This window comes from Camelina sativa, chromosome 6 (assembly GCF_000633955.1).
Source record: "Camelina sativa cultivar DH55 chromosome 6, Cs, whole genome shotgun sequence".
Lineage (NCBI taxonomy): Eukaryota > Viridiplantae > Streptophyta > Magnoliopsida > Brassicales > Brassicaceae > Camelina > Camelina sativa.
In genome coordinates, this window is record NC_025690.1 from 14,799,836 (window position 1) to 14,820,007 (window position 20,172).

General features: G+C 37.4%; 5 protein-coding genes and 1 pseudogene across 6 annotated transcripts; 3 read left to right on the forward strand and 3 right to left on the reverse strand.

Moving 5' to 3' along the window:
* On the forward strand, positions 2,745-4,743 carry LOC104791414 (prosaposin). 2 transcript variants are annotated; one of them, XM_010517300.2, is made up of 6 exons: positions 2,745-2,931; positions 3,088-3,199; positions 3,397-3,545; positions 3,681-3,878; positions 4,144-4,203; positions 4,387-4,743. In XM_010517300.2, the coding sequence occupies exons 2-6, from the start codon at positions 3,097-3,099 to the stop codon at positions 4,528-4,530; spliced, it is 654 nt and encodes a 217-aa protein (XP_010515602.1). In that variant the 5' UTR covers positions 2,745-2,931; positions 3,088-3,096; the 3' UTR covers positions 4,531-4,743. The 2 variants fall into 2 exon arrangements, with proteins under 2 accessions (XP_010515602.1, XP_010515601.1); XM_010517299.2 differs by having other exon boundaries at positions 2,747-2,931; positions 3,678-3,878.
* On the reverse strand, positions 5,051-6,678 carry LOC104791415 (F-box protein At3g57580-like). Its single transcript, XM_010517301.2, has one exon. The coding sequence runs from the start codon at positions 6,479-6,481 to the stop codon at positions 5,234-5,236; it is 1,248 nt and encodes a 415-aa protein (XP_010515603.1). The 5' UTR covers positions 6,482-6,678; the 3' UTR covers positions 5,051-5,233.
* LOC104791416 lies at positions 6,856-8,476 on the forward strand. The gene is made up of 5 exons (XM_010517302.2): positions 6,856-6,998; positions 7,168-7,577; positions 7,664-7,782; positions 7,854-8,209; positions 8,294-8,476. The coding sequence occupies exons 2-4, from the start codon at positions 7,169-7,171 to the stop codon at positions 8,151-8,153; spliced, it is 828 nt and encodes a 275-aa protein (XP_010515604.1). The 5' UTR covers positions 6,856-6,998; position 7,168; the 3' UTR covers positions 8,154-8,209; positions 8,294-8,476.
* LOC104791417 lies at positions 10,282-11,797 on the reverse strand (annotated as a pseudogene).
* LOC104791418 (probably inactive leucine-rich repeat receptor-like protein kinase IMK2) lies at positions 12,558-15,701 on the forward strand. Its single transcript, XM_010517304.2, has 2 exons — positions 12,558-14,804; positions 14,899-15,701. Exons 1-2 carry the CDS (start codon positions 12,959-12,961, stop codon positions 15,528-15,530), a joined length of 2,478 nt encoding a protein of 825 aa, XP_010515606.1. The 5' UTR covers positions 12,558-12,958; the 3' UTR covers positions 15,531-15,701.
* Positions 18,759-19,748, reverse strand: LOC104791419. Its single transcript, XM_010517305.2, has 2 exons — positions 19,353-19,748; positions 18,759-19,077 (listed from the first exon to the last, which is right to left on the reverse strand). The coding sequence occupies exons 1-2, from the start codon at positions 19,639-19,641 to the stop codon at positions 19,019-19,021; spliced, it is 348 nt and encodes a 115-aa protein (XP_010515607.1). The 5' UTR covers positions 19,642-19,748; the 3' UTR covers positions 18,759-19,018.

Sequence of the window (20,172 nt, forward strand, 5' to 3'; positions counted from 1 at the left end):
GACATAAGTACCATGTTTTTACAAAAGTTCCAAAAAACATCCAAATATCCAAGAGTGTTGCAAATATTACAAAAGTTTTCATAATCATGAGGGAACTTAACTTTGAAAATCAGCAGGGTTTGGGTCATTGGTTTGAGACTCGAGGAAGGCGACATAGTTTGGGTTAGTCTTGAGGAAGCTCACCAAGCGTGAGATCTCTGCTTGTTGCTCAGATGCAACCCGTAAAGCCTCAGATGCAACCCGTGAAGCCTTTGCGTCACGCTCTGCTTGTAGAGCTGCTTGTTCCTCTATTTTGCGGTTAGCGTCTTCAAGCTGTTGTTGCAGGGTTGTGAAAGTAGAAGAGCTTTCAGGGTACTTTCGCTTCCCATTGATGTAACTTCCTAGGCTTCCAACTCCAAAGTGTGTTCCACTATCATTTATGAAAGTAGACTGCATAAACAAAACAGAGAGAAAAAGTTATTATAATTACTTAACAATGAAAAAATTAATAGCTTATTAGAAAGAAGCAGATTACCTGAAGAAAGAGCTCATCCTCCTCCTCGTGAGATAGCTCTGATCGACGTGAAGTACCATCAGAAGACTCATCATTATCCTGAGCAGCCAACTTAGCTTCCCTTTTTCTCTTATATGCCTTATGAATTGCTTGCGCTTTCTTATCCACAAAAGTACCATCTTTTTTGGTATGAGTCCTGAGAAAAACTTCAGGAATAGTTGGCTGTCTTTCCAATTCTACTTCCTGAAATGTTAGACAATGAAAAGGGTAGGAACCATCTGATGTGAAGTAATTAAACAATGAAAAGGTTATGATGTAACTCACCATCTCTTGTTCGATTTGTAAGTAAGACTTCGGCCCTGATACATGCTTGTGAGGGCCAAGACCATTACGGTCAGACATTCGAGCTGCTGAAGTGATTGCACTCTTTGTCATGGCTTCTTCTGTGTTCCAATAGTCACACATTTCTTTCCAAAGAGTTTTCTCAATCCACCTCGGTTTCACTTCCTCTCGCTGAGCTGCTGCCTTGGAAACCATGTCTTTCATACGGTTTTGACAAATTTTATAGAACTTTGCTTGAACCACACCGGTTAGAGAGGGATCCCAGGTGTGTGTTTTCTACAAAAGAAGACTAGTGTTAGTGATAAAAAACCAAGAAAAAAACTATAAATACACAACTCAAATTGAAAGGAGTTGAAGTTTACCGCGGATTCCAAGAAGTAACCTTCTCTTCTTGCATTCGGAACACAACCTCAACTGTAATATGGACCATCAAACTTGTTTGTAAACACTTTTGTAATCTTTCGGGTAAGTGATGACTTGTCTTTACCAAACCTTCAAACACAAACAAATCAGTAGTAAAATTCTAATCAAACACAAATAAATCGATCAATCCAAGTAAAATTCTAATCACAAACAAACACAAACAATCCAAAATTCTAAAAAATCTAATCACAAACAATCACAAACAATCCAAAATTCTAAATATTCTAATCACAAACAAACACAATCAAATTCTAATCCAAAATGGTAATTCAAATTACCAAGTGGTTCCACGCTCTAATGAGGGAGAGAGGACAGTGGTATACTTCTCACGGCCTGGTTGGACAGCATGTCATGTAAAGAAGCGAGTACATCAGTTGGGAGATTTGATTCCCTTGCACCGTCATCCTCAGAATCAGCTTCTTCCTCATGTGAGTTTTGCGCTTGAGAACTGTGAAGCAATGCAGAAGCTGCTTGAGGTTGACCAGATTGAGAAGAGGGTGGTCGATGAGACTGTCGAGGTAGATTCGAGACTTGAGGAGACTGTCGATGATGATTTGTGACTGACGAATGAGGAGACTCTCGAAGTTGACTTGAGAATTCTGGTGGATTCGTCGCGGAGGTGAGAGGTTGAGAAAAAGGACAGCCTGGATGGAGCATCGCCGGAAGGGGATATTCCAGGAAAGCTCCTCGAGTTCTGGAATAGATTTGTCGGAGGTGGATTGTCTCTGTAAGAAGATGTAGGTCTCGCTGGAGGCTGGAGGATTGGGCCAGGAGTTCCCTGAGAATCAGTCTCTGGATCTCGCTGGTTTGCCGACGTGAAGGTATACTGGCTGGGAAGATTGGCGGGTCTTTGATTCGCCGTTTGTGAGGTTCCAGAGGTTCGATTAGAGGGGTTTCTTCTTCCTCCGCCTCTTTTCTTTACTCCATCCATCAAAATCGAGAGCTATTAGGACAGGGGTGAAGATTTAGACTTTTCTCGATTGAAAGCAATATCGATCTAGGGTTTTCTCGGCGGATGAGAGAAATGAGGGATTAGGTTATCTCTGGGATGAGGATGAGATCGATTTGGGTTTTCGCCGTTTGTTACGGCCCAAATCTGGTTTAAGGCCCAAATTAAATATATCAGTCGCTAATGAGTAACTGTTTAGTCGCAAAGTTTGGCGACTGTCAAATTGGTCTCGAAATTAGTCGCAAATTAGCGACTAAACTGCGACATTATGCATCAGTCTCGAATTAGTGTCTACTAGGCGACTGTTTTATTTTAGTAGCCACTCAATAACAAAATAATCGTAATGCAGTCGTTAAATTTAGTGACTGCTTTTTAAGTCACAACTTACAGTCGACAATTCCATGTTTTTTCTAGTGTTAAACCGATGGATCATTGTTTGTTGGGCTTGCAAATTTTCAGACCGGCCTTACCAATATATAGTTGGAAGCATATTTATTTCGTCGAATATTAAAATTAGCCACAACTACAAGCCGATCGATGGTGACGTGGATGGATAATTGCTTGTGGTGTGAGAACACCTTCGATTATTACGCAACCCGACCAATTCGACGAATCTGATACATTACTCATTTCTTCTTCTTCTTCTTCTTCTTCTTCTTCTACAACACAAGATTCTTTCTCTTCCAATCATTTGCTAAACTTTTCTGAAAATACAAAAAATAAGGTAAAACCATCATCATCTCTTACTTAAAAAAGATTCATATTTTCTAGTTGAATCTTCTTCTTACTTTTTTTTGTGATTCTAATCTCTCCGGTAATAAAAAAAAAAAATCTTACTTTACGAAATCTTCTATTTTCTCATCTTGTATGTTTTCACCAGGAAGGAATCATGAGTAGTCACAGAGCTGGAACGTTGGTGGTTCTTCTCTTGTTGGGTTTGATCTTGGTTTCTGACGCTAGATCTTTCGTTGACTCCACCACCACCCTCTCAGGTAAAAGGCCATCTCTACTCATTCATGCTTGATTGATTCTATATATAAAAAAAAAAGCTTGCTCTTTTAGGGCTTAATTTTGATACTTGTTATGAAAAATAATTGATTTCTGTGGATGGGGAGTTGAAGTAGATGAATGGTTCAGATAGTTTTGTTTAAGATTTTTCAACTAATCTTTTTTTTTGTCTTTTGGGTAGAGCAAGTTTCCAACAAGGAAGAGGTTTGCACTCTATGTGAGGAATATGTTACTGATGCTCTCACCTACCTTGAGAAAAATGTCACACAAGCCGAAATCATTGACGATCTTCACGAACGTTGTTCCCAATTGCGTGGATTTGCGAAGCAGGTTCTCTCCTTTTGCTTGATGCTGAACCTTACATTTTTTTCTATATATTTTTGCTTCAGACTGGTTTTGTTTTGTTAATACAATATATTCAATTGTGTTGAGTAATAGTATGTTTTGATTTGGTTGATGCAGCAGTGCATAACTTTGGTTGATTACTATGTTCCTCTCTTCTTCTTACAACTGAAGTCGTTTCAACCTCACTATTTCTGCAAGAGGTTGAATCTTTGTGGCAAAGTGGTTGCTCTTGTTGAAGATGTCCGTCAGGACAGTTGCGGTGTTTGCCACAGGACTGTTTCTGAGATTCTCATCAAACTTCAAGATCCTGACACACAGGTTATTTATCCCTCTCTACTCTATCACGGGATTTATTTCGTCATTTCTGCGTTCTGTTTCATAGACTCATAGCACACTGATCACAGTCCAAGCTGTTACGCCCTTGTGTAGTCTAGTTTGCTTTGTTATTGTTTCTAAGATCAGCCTCAAACAGTTAAATGTGTTTAACTATCAGAGATCTTTGTAGACAATCCTCGTGAAGACTTTTCTTATACTGATGCTGAGTTTCTTATACTGACTTTGTTTTTTATCTTCGATTAACCAGCTGGATATCGTTGAACTGCTTCTCAAGGGATGCAAATCGTTCAAGAACTACGAGAAGAAGGTTAGAATGATCAACTCAAAATCCATGATAACCTTGCCTTAATGTGTTTATCATTCAACCATTTCTTTCTGTTTTTATGGGGTTGGTGTTCTTCTTAAACTTGTTGCAATGCAACTGCGTGATCACATAGTAGTTAGTCGAGGCTTTTGTCAATTAACGGAGTTGTTCTTGTGTTAATTACAGTGCAAGACGTTGGTGTTCGAGTATGGACCTCTGATCCTAGTAAATGCAGAGGAATTCCTAGTGAAAAACGACATCTGCACACTCTTGCGCGCGTGTCCAGCTGAGACATCGGTTCTAAGGCAGCCAGTGTTGGCGGATTCTTGAATGTTAGAACGATGCCATAATAGGATTTACACACGAGCTGCTTCATAAGAATTGTTGTAGACTTGGTACTGTCTATATGTATTGATGGATTCAAAACACAACCTCGAACATGTCTCTTTGCATTTGTGAATATATAAGAATTTGTAACTCTACCATGATAATATGTTTGTATTCTATCCTTTTTTCTCTAATACAGGTTTGGCAAACTGAATAGATTAAGGGATCCTCTATTTGTTTCTCCTGACACGAGGTGTTTCTGATATTATAGATTTAGAACTGACGAGAAACAGGGTAATTGGTTCAGTTTATGGAACCTGCAGCAACCATTTTGTGTTTTCTTTCTGAAACTAAGTCTTGACTTTAAATTTGGCTTGGCCTAGAAGTTCAGATTAGAAAGTCAAATCAACACTCGTACCGTTCTACTTCGCTTGTTCTTCTTGCAGAGACCTCTTCCCGACGATGGTAACAAGGCAAAAATTATGTGAAATGGTAGAAGAACTGAAGAGAGAGATGGAATTACAAAAGAAAACTAGATTAAATAAAAACAGTCAAAAGGTACCTACGATTTACCAAAGCTAGACTTGATGATTAACAGACATACCAACGTCTACAAGACTACAACTATTAACTAAAGAACATAAACGCATAGATGACATGCCCTATTGCTTTTTACCTACTCTTTTGTCACAATTGTTTGACTCTCCTAACTCTTCTCTTCTTCTTCTCCCTCTGTCTCTTTCATTTCCTCTTCCCCCATGTTGTTACCCTGCGCTTCCTTTTGACAGAAGCGGCATAGACTCGTGATATGAGAGATGTTTGACTTGAGTTGATGTGCATCATTAACGGTAAGATCCTCTACATAGTCAACAAAGGCAAAAACTTCACCACGACTCTCAACTGCTTCAAGCTCAGCTCCAAAACCTTGGATTTCAACATTTTGGAGAGTGTTCTTTACGGGATTGAAGTAGAACACGTAGTAAGGTTTACATGTATATTTCATACACAAAACAATGTCACCTGTAGCAGTCACTCCAGCAACTGAAAATTCGCAGGAAGCAAGGATATCATTAAGCGGCAGAGTGTAGACATACTTCACCCATTCCGGTATCTCAACATCCTCTAGGACAGACATACACAACTGAACGGTACGTCTTCCATCAGCAGCGTCAGCGTAACTGCAACTAATCACACCTAATTTACCCTTAGAGTTGACCAAACTCAATCCAGTAAGAGGATCCTCAAGATGATCATTAAAGCATGATGCGTCAATAAACTTGAACTCCTCAGACCTCACATCAATGCTAACTATCACAAAAGATGGTTCAAGAAATGTTTGAGCTAAGTGATACAAAACCCCATTGATGCATATCCCTGCAGTGGAAGAGCGACGATACCGATAACCAGGGACATCCTTATACCTCCACTTGAGTTCTCCAGATCCTAATGTTAGAATGAAAGGATGATCCAAAACCTTGAATTGCTTATCAATGGGATCAAACCCTAAAAACCCTCGAGACCTGCTGTACTTGATGACTTCTAAGCCCACATACAATCCCGTGATAGGGTTACAAATCAAAGGCGTGTTCTCATTCATGATCTGCACAGTAGGGAAAAAGATCAAACCTGAGGCGTAGCTACAAATGTTATGGCTTACGTCTCCTGAGAATTTGGTATGATAATCCAAATGAAGCGAATTCTCATATCGGTTATGTGGCTGACGCGACGAGAAGAAGTCCCACTTGTTGTATTGATATCGTTCGACCGCAAACAAGATACGAGGACGAGTCGAGGAGCTGGCCAGAAACAGTTTGGTGAAATCCGGACTGCGAAGCGTAGACGCCCAGTGCTTCGACAATGTACGAAACCTAGCGACTGAATTCGACGGCAATCTCGTGAATATCTCGAGGATCAGATCAACTGGGAGCGATTCCTTGTTTCTTCCTCTTTCCATCGGCCTCGCCGAAGAAGAATTTAGGGTTTTAGGGATACGACAACGACGGCGGCGACGACAAGGTTTGAAAGTTGTGCTTTTTTTTTACTACAGTATTACTCTCTGTTTCAAAAATCGGACGCCTAGCCGAATAATCCGTCGTATAATCGCTAGGCAGTTGTACACCGCCGGGTTTAATGTGTAATCGATTAACAAAATCGGTTTACCGATTAATCTCCGAGTTATCTAATTTTTGACAAAAATCGCCGATTTATTGTTTCAAAAGTTAGATATTTATTTGGTTAAAAAATGTTTTGGGCCTCAAAGCCCATTGTTTTGAGTAAAAATTGATTTGAGAACGTTTCTTCTTTTTCTTCTCTCGACTTCTTCTTCTTTTCTCGACATTGGAAGCCGAGATACTAAAAACCTTTATCAACTTTCTGACCTAAGTAAGCTCAATTATCTCCAGAATTTGTTCGTGCTCAAACTGATACCTATTTGTCAAGCAACACCCATCTTTCTGTTCATGGATCTAGAAGTAATTTTCTTAAATCTCTAAATTACTGCTTAATTTTACAATTTTGTAGCCGATTAGGATGTTTCTTTTGCCTATTTTAGGATATCTCCATGTATTAGTTTTTATTTCTCTGGTCAGCCAGTTTTTGATGTTTCTATCTACTAATGTTTTGGTTTTTTTTACATGTTAGAATGGTTGATGTACAACTAAAACGTAATTCTGATGATGTGGGATGGGAATATGGAGAGATGTTAGAAGCTAAAAAGTTGATCAAAGAAGCTTCTAATCATCTTGAAAAGAATTATCAGCCTATTTTTCAGATTATGGATGAGAAAATGAAAGGTAGATTGGATTCTCCTTTGCATCTTGCTGCTTACTTCTTAAATCCATTCTACTTCTACAGAGATTCTGATATCCAGAATGATTTGGAGATCAACTTAGGATTTATTGCTTGTGTTGAAACTTTTTATCATGGTGACTTTGAGAAGCAAAATATAATCGTCAATTATGAGATTAATCTCTATAAAAGGAAAATTGGCTCTTTTGGAAAAGACTTATCAGTAAGAGGATGTCAACGGAATGATGAAAAATTTGATCCAGGTTTGTCTTCTCACTTGAATTTAAATTTATTCTTGTCTGGTCATTTATATGTTTTCTATGAGATATCTTAAAACTGTTAAATTTAGGGAATTGGTGGGCAACTTATGGATGTCATGTACCTACGTTACAAAAGCTAGCAACTAGAGTGCTTGCTTTGACCTCTAGCTCTTCTGGTTGTGAAAGAAATTGGAGTAGCTTTGAAGCGGTTAGTTTTTAATCTATGTTCAACTTTATATGTTTGAGTTAGTGATTCGTTCAATATTTTTATATGTGCAGATCCACACTAAAAAAAGGAACAAATTAATGGTCAATCGTCTAAACAGCCTAGTTTATGTCCAGTTTAATGCAAGACTTTTTAACAAGCACAAAAAAATCAAGGAGAAATTGGTGGATGTGATCATAGATGATGGTAATGAAGAAATTGTGGAAGATTGGATTGTGGAGCAACATCATGAAGACCAAAGTACGAGTGTTGGTATTGTGCCTAATACCCAATATTCAAAGGTAAGAGAGCTTTATGATGATGATTTTGAATTTGAAGAAGAAGATGAAGTAATGGTTGACATGGAATTTTGAACCGAATGTATTCCATGAAACTCCCGAGTTTCATGACACACCAATGGGTTACTAAGGTTTGTTTTTCGTGTTGTTTAACGTGACACCAATAGTTCTTGTCATCTTGCTGCTATTTTAATATTTTTGTTTGTTTGTTGCAGGTAATCAAGAAGTCTTAACTAAACTAGAAGTCTAACACATGCTAATTTCTTGATCATTGAAGAAAGTAAACAAAGGCGAAGTAGTCTTAATTTTTTTTTGTGACTTTTCGATATATGTGTCTCTCAAGATCAATACCATATTAATATTTGTATATCATGTGATTGGTAACTTATTTTGTTTTTTTGGAATGTAATCATGTATTAATATTTTTGTTTTATAAGATTTAAATATATATTATTAAAATTATAAAAATATACTAAAATTTATAAAAAAAATTAGTCCCCGATTAATTCCTATTTAATCTCCGATTTCTTTGTTAGGCGCTAGGTCTACCCTCACCGCCCGACTAACGCCTAACGATTATTGAGACAAGCATATGACTACTGGCAGGATCAACCAGGTAGCAATCGTATTACTATTAAATTCGTCTGAGAAATAAAGAAACAGAGAGTAAAATTTATGGGCCTTTGGGCTTTAGCATACTTCTGATTGCGCTAAGCCCATTTATATATTCATCGCCGCACAGTTTTTGGTTGTTCTCACGTGCCAATGAATTTGCTATGTACTGTAAGTATATTTATGTTGGTAGCTAACTAGATTCTAAACATTATGTGAAATACATATACGTTTTTGGTTGTACTCTACTCACGTGCCAACTGTAGAAATAAGCTTGAGTAACTTTAGTTATGGAAACTCCACGTACTAGTTATCGATATTTTTTTTTTAAAAACCAGTATTTAATCGTTGGTCACTGGTGATTACAAGACGAACAACAAAATGTATAGGACCTCTACTATAGGTACTTGCAAAACAAATAGCGCATCAATAGGCCGAAAGAATTCACAATATTCAGGTTTTGTTTTTGGACAGATAATTTGGTTTTTATAAAATGTTAATTTCTGTGATTTACGATATGTTACAGAAATCAAAAGGAATGTATACAAGTTTTATTAAACACATCTAATTACTTAGTTTTCTTCTGTGGTCAACTAAAAGAAGGTTAGAATGATCAACTCAAGTCCATTAACCTTGCCTTAATGTGTTTCTCATTCAACCATTTCTTTCTGTTTATTTTTTTGCGGTTGGTGTTCTTCTTGAACTTGTGCAACGCAGCTGCGTGATCACATAGTAGATAGTCTAGGCTTTTTCTCAATTAACGGACTTGTGTCTTGTGTTAATTACAGTGCAAGACGTTGGTGTTCGAGTATGACCTCTGATCTTAGTAAATGCAGAGGAATTTCTGGTGAAAAACGACATCTGCACACTCTTGCGCGCGTGTCCAGCTGAGAAATCGGTCCCAAGGCAGCCAGTGTTGGCGGATTCTTGAATGTTAGAAGTTCTAACTTAGAACGATGCCATGATACAGGATTATAACACGAACTGCTTCATAAGAAATGTTGTAGACTTGGTACTGTCTATATGTATTGATGGATTCAAATCACAACATCGAACATGTCTCTTTGCATTTCTGAATATAATGATTGCTATAAGAATTGTAACTCTACTATTTGTATTCTGTTCTATCCTTTTTTTTTCTTCTTCTTCTAATTCAGGTTTGTCAAACTGATTAGATAAAGGGATCTCTATTTGTTTCTCCTGACATGTGGTGTTGCTGATATTATAGATTTAGAACTGACGAGAAACAGAGTAACTGGTTCATTCTGAACAATGTGGTTCTGTTATGGAACCCACTTTGTGTTTTCTTTTCTGAAACTAAGTCTTGACTTTTAATTTGGCTTGGCCTCGAAGTTCAGATTAGAAAATCATATCAACACCTGTACTCACTCTAGGTAAGCAAATACTCGTACCCGTTCTACTTCGCTTGTTCTTGTTGCAGACACCTCTTCCCGACGATGGTAACAAGGCAAAAATTATGTGCAATGGTAGAAGACAACATAATACTATATTGATTTAGAACTGAAGAGAGATTGAATTATACAAAGAAAACTAGAATAAACACAAATAGCCAAAAGGTACCTACGATTTACCAAAGCTAGATTTGATTCTACCAACATCTATAATTATTAACTAAAGAACATAAACGCATAGATGACATTGATGCATATCCCTGCACAAATATCATAGCCCTATTGCTTTTTTTACCTACTCCATGTCACAATTGTTTTACTCTCCTATACTCTTCTCTTCTTCTTCTTCTTCTTCTGTCTTCATCTTCACTGATGTCTCTTTCATTTCTTCTTCCCCGATGTTGTTACCCTGCGCTTCCTTTTGACAGCAGGAGCAGATAATCTTGATATGAGAGATGTCTGACTTGAGCTGCTGTGTATCATTAACTGCAAGATCCTCTACATAGTCAACAAAGGCAAAAACTTCACCACGACTCTCAAATTCTTCAAACTCAGCTCCAAAACCTTGGGTTTCAACACTTTGGAGAGTGTTCTTTACGGGATTGAAGTAGAACACATAGTACGGTTTACATGTACATTTCATATACAAAACAATGTCGCCTGTAGCAGTCACTCCAGCAACTGAAAATTCTGTAGCAGTGTCTCCAGCAACTGAAAATTCGCAGGAAGTAAGGATATCATTATGTGGCAGAGTGTACACATACTTCACCCATTCCGGTATCTGGACATCCTCTAGAACCGAGATACACAACTCAACCGTACGTCGTCCATGATCAGCAGCGTCACCAAAATAGCTATTAATCACACCTAATTTACCCTTAAAGTTGACCAAACTCAATCCAATAGCATCCCCAAGATGATCATTAAAGCATGATGCGTCAATAAACTTGAACTCCTCAGACCTAACGTCAACGCTTACTATCAAAAAAGACGGTGCAAAAAATGTTTGAGCTAAGTGATACAAAACCCGCATTGATGCATATCCCTGGAGTCGAAGAAGGATGATACAGATCAAAATCGATCTCCTTTCTCCTCCAATTGAGTTCTCCAGATCCTAATGTTAGAATGCAGTGACGATCCAAAACCTTGAATTGCTTATCAATGGGATCAAACCCTAAAATGCCTCGAGAGTAGTTGATGACTTGTAAGCCCGTATACATTCCGGTGATAGGGTTACAAATCAAAAGGCTTCTCCTCATCAACGATCCGAACAAACGGGAAATAGACCAAACCTGAGGCATAGCTACAAAAGTTTTTTGGTCTTACGTCTCCTGGGAACTTGGTATGATAATCCAAATGAATCATCGACTTCTCATATCGGTTATGTGGCTGAGGCGACGAGAAGAAGTGCCACTCTTTGTGTCGATATCGTTCGACCGCAAACAAGATACGAGGACGAGTCGAGGACCTGGCCAGGAACAGTTTGGTGAAATCCGGACTGCGAAGCGTTGAGGCCCAGTGCTTCGACAATGTACGAAACCTAGCGACTGACTTCGACGGCAATCTCGTGAATATCTCGAGGATCAGATCATTTGGGAGCGGTTCCTTGGTTCTTCCTCTTTCCATCAGACTCGCCGGAGAATGTTGGGATACAACGGCGACGACAAGGTTGGAATTTGTGCCTTTTTTTCCTTATTAAATTCGTCTGAGAATAATAATAAAGAAACAGAGAGTGATTTTTATGGGCCTTTGGGATTTATAGCATACTTGTGTGAATGCAGATTTAATTGCCGTAATTTTTTTTGTTGTTCTCACGTGCCAATGAATTTGCTATGTTACTGTAACTGTAGTATATGTGAAATATAAAGACTGTAGTTATGGAAACTCCAGCTACTAGTTATAAAAAGAACCAATAGTATGTTAGGGTATTTAATCGAGAGTCACTTGTATACTTGCATAACAAATAGAGCATCAACAGTTAGGCCGAAAGAATTCACAATATTCAGGTTTTGTTTCTGGACATATCATTTAGTTTTTTTCTACAACATGGAAAATAAAATGTTAATTTCTGTGATTTTCGATTTGTTACAGAAATCAAAAGGGATGTATTAATTATGTATACTTTTCTTCTGCGGCCATCGCTTTAAATATATTTAATTCTAAATTTAACCTAAGAAATTTTTACACTTTGTACAACGTATGTTTTTTTTTTTTGTCAAACTGTTACGTATGTTTTGTCAGAAATTTTTTACATATAACCACGAAATATATCTAGTGAGTTGTGGGTGCACGACTGGTACCAAGACTGACGTGGCCAAAAGTGTCAAGATTAGTAGTCACTGACGTGGCTACCAAAAGGTGTCTAAGATTTTGACCAAGTCATAAGATTAAATTCGTGAATTTAGTGGAATAATTTAAAAACCCAACTGACACTCTAGCTGAGACAATTATAATTATAATGAATGATTAGAAACGGTCGGAATGACTTTATAGCCGTTGTTGGTCATGTTTCTCTCGCTTACCGTTTTTTTCTTTGGCGCAGGACCAAAGAACAAGAGCAAGTGAAAAAAAACTAGCCGTTACAATAAACATAAACTAAAACTCTTTGTCTTTGTCTTCTTCCTCGTCACTCCAACCATAATTAAGTCTTTTGCTACAACACTCTCTCACTCCAACTTATTCATTTCCTCTCTCACTGAACATCTCAATCTTTTCTCTCTCTCTCTCTCTCTTTGGTTGTACTCCAAAAAAAAACAGAGGAAGGAGAGAACAAACCAAGAACTCGAAGCTCCCTGCTCTTCTCATCTTTCCTCTTCGCTTTCATTTTTAATTTTCTTTCTTCTTGATTCTTTTGAAATGAATTATCTTTACAAAAGCCCATTTCGAATTTATGAATTGAGTCTCATATTGTGTCTCTCACTCTTCTCTGCTCAAGCTGTTGCAGGTGGTGGTGGTGGACACTCTTGGGATGGAGTCGTGGTAACTCAAGCCAACTACAAGGCGCTCCAAGCGATCAAACATGAACTCATTGACTTCACCGGAGTTCTCAGGAGCTGGAACAACTCTGCCTCCTCTCAAGTTTGCTCCGGCTGGGCTGGGATCAAATGTCTCCGGGGTCAAGTGGTCGCCATTCAGCTCCCTTGGAAGGGACTCGGTGGCACTATCTCTGAGAAGATTGGACAGCTTGGGAGTCTCAGAAAACTTAGCCTCCACGACAACGTTATCGCCGGTTCGGTTCCTCGTTCCCTTGGCTACCTCAAGAGCCTCCGCGGGGTTTATCTCTTCAACAATCGCCTCTCTGGTTCGGTCCCAGCCTCACTCGGTAACTGTCCTCTTCTCCAGAGTCTCGATCTCAGTAATAACCAGCTCACTGGAGTCATCCCGGCTAGTCTTGCTGAATCCACGAGGCTCTACAGGCTCAATCTCAGCTTCAATTCACTTTCTGGTTCCCTTCCGGTTAGTGTAGCCAGATCATATACTCTCACTTTTCTTGATCTTCAGCATAACAACCTCTCTGGTTCTATACCCGACTTTTTGGTTAATGGCTCTCACCCTCTCAAGATGCTGAACCTTGACCACAATCTCTTCTCTGGAGCTGTTCCTTTGTCTCTGTGCAAGCATAGTCTGTTGGAAGAGGTTTCTTTAAGCCATAACCAGCTCTCAGGTTCTATTCCCAGAGAATGTGGAGCTCTTCCACACCTCCAGAGCCTTGACTTTTCTTACAACTCAATCAACGGAACCATCCCAGACAGTTTCTCCAACCTATCATCTCTGGTTTCACTGAACCTCGAAAGCAACCACCTCAAAGGCCCAGTCCCAGATGCCATTGATAGACTGCACAACCTGACAGAGCTTAACCTCAAGAGAAACAAGATTAATGGCCCAATCCCAGAGACAATAGGGAACATATCTGGAATCAAACAGCTTGATCTGTCAGAAAACAACTTCACAGGTCCAATCCCGTTGTCACTAGTCCACTTGGCGAACCTTTCTTCATTCAACGTCTCCTACAACACCCTCTCTGGTCCTGTTCCACCTATTCTCTTCAAGAAGTTCAACTCAAGCTCTTTCGTGGGTAACATTCAGCTCTGTGGCTACAGCTCCTCAAATCCATGCCCTGCTCCTAATCACCATCCCATCACTCTTTCACCTACCTCATCACAAGAACCAAAAAAGCACCACAGAAAACTCTCGGTGAAGGATATAATTCTAATCGCCATTGGAGCTCTTCTAGCCATTCTCCTTCTATTGTGCTGCATACTACTCTGCTGCCTGATCAAGAAACGCGCTGCACTGAAACAAAAAGACGGGAAGGACAAGATCTCAGAGAAAACAGTATCCGCAGCTGCTGCAGCAACAGCATCAACAGGAGGTGAAATGGGAGGAAAGCTAGTTCATTTCGATGGTCCGTTTGTATTCACAGCCGATGATCTCCTCTGTGCCACAGCTGAGATCATGGGGAAAAGTACTTACGGCACAGCATACAAGGCCACATTAGAAGACGGCAATGAGGTCGCTGTGAAGCGTCTGAGAGAGAAAACAACCAAAGGTGTCAAAGAGTTCGAAGGAGAAGTCACAGCTTTAGGCAAGATCCGTCACCAGAATCTTCTTGCACTAAGAGCTTACTACTTAGGACCTAAAGGAGAGAAGCTCCTCGTCTTTGATTACATGTCAAAGGGTAGTCTCTCTGCGTTTCTTCACGGTAAGCAAAACAAAACCCAAAAAAAAACCCAAACTTTAACTTTGGATTTGATAAAGTTTACATTTTTATTGATCTAATCGATTGAATCTGACAGCTCGAGGACCAGAAACCCTAATTCCATGGGAAACAAGAATGAAGATAGCAAAAGGAATCAGCCGTGGATTAGCTCACCTTCACAGTAACGAGAACATGATCCATGAGAATCTCACAGCTAGCAACATTCTCCTCGACGAACAAACCAACGCACACATCGCCGATTACGGTCTCTCAAGACTCATGACCGCCGCAGCCGCCACAAACGTAATCGCAACCGCCGGAACGTTGGGATACAGAGCACCGGAGTTTTCGAAGATCAAGAACGCAAGCACTAAGACTGATGTCTACAGCTTAGGGATCATCATACTGGAGCTTTTGACTGGGAAATCTCCAGGAGAGCCAACGAACGGGATGGATTTGCCTCAATGGGTAGCTTCGATTGTGAAAGAAGAGTGGACTAATGAAGTTTTTGATTTGGAGCTGATGAGAGAGACGCAAAGCGTTGGTGATGAGCTTTTGAATACTCTGAAATTGGCTTTACATTGTGTTGATCCGTCTCCGGCGGCGAGGCCAGAAGCGAATCAGGTGGTGAATCAGCTTGAGGAGATTAGGCCGGAGACTGAGATGGAGACGACGGTGACTGGATCTGGTGGTAAAGGAGGTAAAGATTTAAGGTCAAATGAGGAGTAAAGGAAAGTTTTGGGGGGGGGTTTTAAGGAAAAGGAATAAAGAAGAAGGGATCTATTATACAAATACCACATTTATATTTTTTTCATTATTATTCTTTGATTCAAGTAATTTGTATAGAACAAAATATGGTTTGAAGTTTGTGCTAGTAATGTAATGTGATTCAATTATTCATTATTTTTGGTTCTTCAAGTAATACAATAATTGATTTTTTTTATTCATTCTTTATTGGCTATTTGTATGTTAGACTTGTTGAAATACAACATATAAGTTACTTTAAGAAAAAGAGATAGTTGTATAGACTCAAAACTAGATGAAGATGAAACAGAGACATCATAAAAACACAAAGCAAAAATATATCTTTTACAATAGAAAAGTTTGCAATTATTTGTCTTTAAAACATTTCACTCTTGTCTCTCTAGTATCACCATTATTACTCCATATATCAAAACATTACCGATAAATGATGGATAAAGTTAAACATAACATATCCATCGAGAACGTCGATGCTCAGACTCGGTTTGAGGTTTCGACTTCAACGATCTCAGTCTCGGTCTTAACCATGTTGGGTAGTTCCTGGTCAACATGTGGAGGAGCAGAACGAACATCGAACAACTCCCACAATTTTATGAGATCCGCTGGTCTCGGCTCATTTGACAGTACCTCCATGAAAATTTTCTCTAGGCAGTTATTTTTCCCTGCAACATGTTAAGTAAACCCTTTATTTAATCCCAATATTATATTACAGTACTAGAAAAAAAAAAGATAAGAAAAAACTAAGAAAATTGGACGACCAGTCACTCTCTAAATGAATTCAAAAACTTTTTTTTTTGTTCAATAATGTGATGATATATATAACCAATGGAGAAGAAACTAACATATTTTGTTTCCTAAATTATTTTTCCTTACAATCTATAGTAACAAATCATTAATATACTATTTTGATAATTTTCGTGTCGAAAATACGATTTTTTATTTCTATTTTTCTCAAAATTCTAAACACTTAATCGTTTTCATGCATTTTAGGTAAATTATTTAGTTAACTATATATTACGTTAAAAAAACTTTAGGTATAGTAAATCCTATTTGAATATTATCATAACAAGATTATGTGACGATATAATTTACGTAAAATGGCCTTAAAATATATCTCATATTATGTTTTATGGGGGAAAAACTCCTATTTTGATGATTCATATACTCAAGGATTCTATAGAGAAAAAACCTTATATGGATATGCATCATAGTAAATACTTTATGGTACATGAAGAAACAACCCTAAAGACAGGACACTTAGTTAACAGAAAAACATCATACTATAAAATTATAAGAACATCTAATCCCATACTTGTTACCACGACTGAATTTTCCAAAACTATTGAAGTAGTAGGTGGAATCTATATAAGTTATAGAGATGATGAGAAATTGATGTGATGCAAATAATATATCAACAAAATAAAAGAGAAAACAGTAAAGAAACTTGGTGAATTTATATCTTATATTATATAGTTGAGCATTTAAGTATGAATATCAATAAATAAATAAAATGTAGTCTCATAAAATGGAAATACTGAAGATTGAAGAAATCTAGTTTAGCATAAGAATTAATTAAGAGCGGAATCTTAATACTTGGCTATTCATTTTTCACTAGCAATCCTAGTCACGATGCTGCTCAAACGGGGACTCCCGGTTGAACCCACACTGACACACATGCTTGTTAATGTGGGTTGGAAGAGGAAGTAAGGAACCACCTCCTCATCGATTGTATTTTCTCTTTTAAGTTTTGATCGTGGTCACTACAATGCTACACGTCTAGCTACCCGACTCCATTATCTTGGGATTAAATCGTAGAAAAGTCCTAAATCACACAACGGGTTGTTCTTATAGGATAGGCCTCTATTTGTGTAATATGTAAGGAAATGTATAGATTCAACGATGAATACACATCCCCTTATTACTTTGCATTCGAATATATAGGTGTACCTATATGAGAAACAAATTTTCAGGTCGAAACTTGTACGGATAGAAATGGGGAAGTTCTCGTCTCCAAAAATTGATTTCATTCTTAGGATTTCACTGAGATTTCTTTCGTTTATGATTTTTTTTTCTTTTTTTTCTGAAACTAACAAAATTGAAAGATATTAGTTTTTAATAATTTATTTAAGATTAAATTGAACACCTAGTTTTTATCTGGATAACCAAACTGCAAACACTAACAAATAAGAAAAAATTATACCTTCAGCTTCAATGGTTTCTTTAGGACTTGTGTTTTCATGATTTTTTAGTTCCTTGAGATGAGTCTTTTTCACCAGATAAGTATAGAGTAGTTTACGGACCTTCGACAATGTTTTGTTCCCAATCTTCTTCACCATTTTTTTTTCTTTCTGACTGTATAATTTGGCGATTGGACTTTCTCGTTGACAAAATAAAAATAAAAAAGAAGGTGTTGTCTAACTTGAAATGCTAAAATGGCTGGAGCATGTAGTAAGCTAGCATACTAAGCAAAAAATGGTTCCGCAACTCTTTATATGTTAAAAAGGCTGGAAAATGTATTATAGAAATTTTTTTTTTTTGATATTCTTCCTTATATGATTTTCTTTTCTTTTGCTAAAAATATTTTTAAAGAGTTGATAATTATTACATAAGGATATGTGTCAGAATGATTAGAATGTGAATGGCTAGAGATAAACATGTAAATGTGACTATGTAGTTTCTACTAAGGGTTATTGGCTTAAAAAGCATATCACAGTGTTATTATCACTGTCAAAATTAACCATAGATAAGATAACTAAAGATATTTGGAAAGTATGAAGAATTTACTCCATATTTCCAATTAAAATATTGCAAATAAATAGTAAAAATATGTCTTTCCTGTTCTAACTTCTTACTATAAATTATAACAAATAAACCAATTCTACATTGTTCCATTTATATAATTTTTTCCTTATTTTTTTTTGTATTTGAAATCATAAAAGCCTTTTTTTATAATGTTTTTGTAGATTTTTTTTTTCCTGAAATTGTTTTTCTTCTATGTTTTAGTCTATTTGTAGTTTCTATGTATTTTAACTAAAATTTAAATCTTTTTGAAATTATTATGATATATTAATCTCAATTTAGAGGACTCACTAATAATTTTTGAAACATCTTTGATTCATTCTTCTCTTACTCTTACGTTTCTTGTTCCATGTTTGCCTTCAATCACCACAACATAAAAACCACTGTTATAATGAATTAGTTATGAATATAGATTTCAATTGGTTTTGGATATAGATGTCAATTGGTCGGTCTGTCCGTAGACACAGCCCAACATATCCTTATTATGGACGGGTTAATTGTCACGTCCACAAACAAAACGGTCTAAAGACTCTTAGAGAGGATTTCGAATTCACACAAACACACACAAAATAACCTCGTGAAGACGAATATCAAACTTACAAAACGCAGAACACAGCAAAAATAACAAAAAGAGATCGTTGTCGTTGTCGTCTCCTTCAGTCAATCGCGGAGTGGATCAAAATGGCTGCCTCGTCTGTAGTTGGAACTGCATCTTCTGCTTTTACGGAACAAAAGTCATTTAAAGCCAAGTTAACAATGACTAAAATCGGTTTTAAACTCCAAAATCTAGGAATAATTTAGTGCCATTAGATTTGATAAAAGTCCTTAACACACTATTTTATTGTTTGATCTACCACTAGAGTTCCATCAAAGTGTGTCTATCTTGTGGAATCAAAGCCGAGACTACGGCAGCACAACAAACATGTTCACTAATTTTCTCGGAATAGCTTATAATATGTGAAACCCCCCGTTTGTGTAACGTAAGCGTACCTGGCAGATGAAAAATGATATTTTCTAAGATTCCAGAACTTGAGCTCTCTTTTTGCTTCTCAGCTTCATCTTCACATTCAACTTTTTGAATGTTTTCGCCAGATTTGTCCTCTGCTACTGTTGTTGTTGTTGCATCAATAAAGTTGGATATCAGATTGTTCAAAATCCCACCTTTAGCAGCTCCTTTCTCTTCTTCTTTTTCTTGTTCTTGTAACTGATCTTTGTTCTTTTCTACGACCTCGTCTGGAAACATGAGCTGCTTCTCTGTTTCTGGTACGCCTTCTTCCATATTTTTTTCCTTTTGATTCTTTCCTTTACCATTGGTTCCACTTTTCCTTTAGTCAGTGCCATTTTTTCGCAAAGTATTTTTATATGATTGTGTGTTAGCAAACAATGAGACAATATTGGCTATCCAAACAAATGAGATAACATTATTAATTAACTAAAGTTTGTTTTTTGGTAATACGTCGGTAGAAAATCTAGAAAGACCGGCACGTTTACTCTTCTGACAAGCGGTCATGTGGTTTTTACACGTACCTCGTAATCTGTTGTGTACCATATATCTACTTACACGTGTCCACTAATCCATAGTTTATGTCTGATTCCCAACGAATCCACAAGTCCCCTATATGTTAAAGAGATGATAATATGCGTGCTATATTTTACCAATTTGCAAGTTTTCTTTTTTGTCAATACCATTTTGCAAGATTTTTTTTACCGTATTAAACTAACTATTCATTATTATGTGGTTTTAGAGAACGAGTTCTGAAAACAAAAGATTTTGGATTGTTTGCCAAAAATCAAGAATTAGGATTTAATT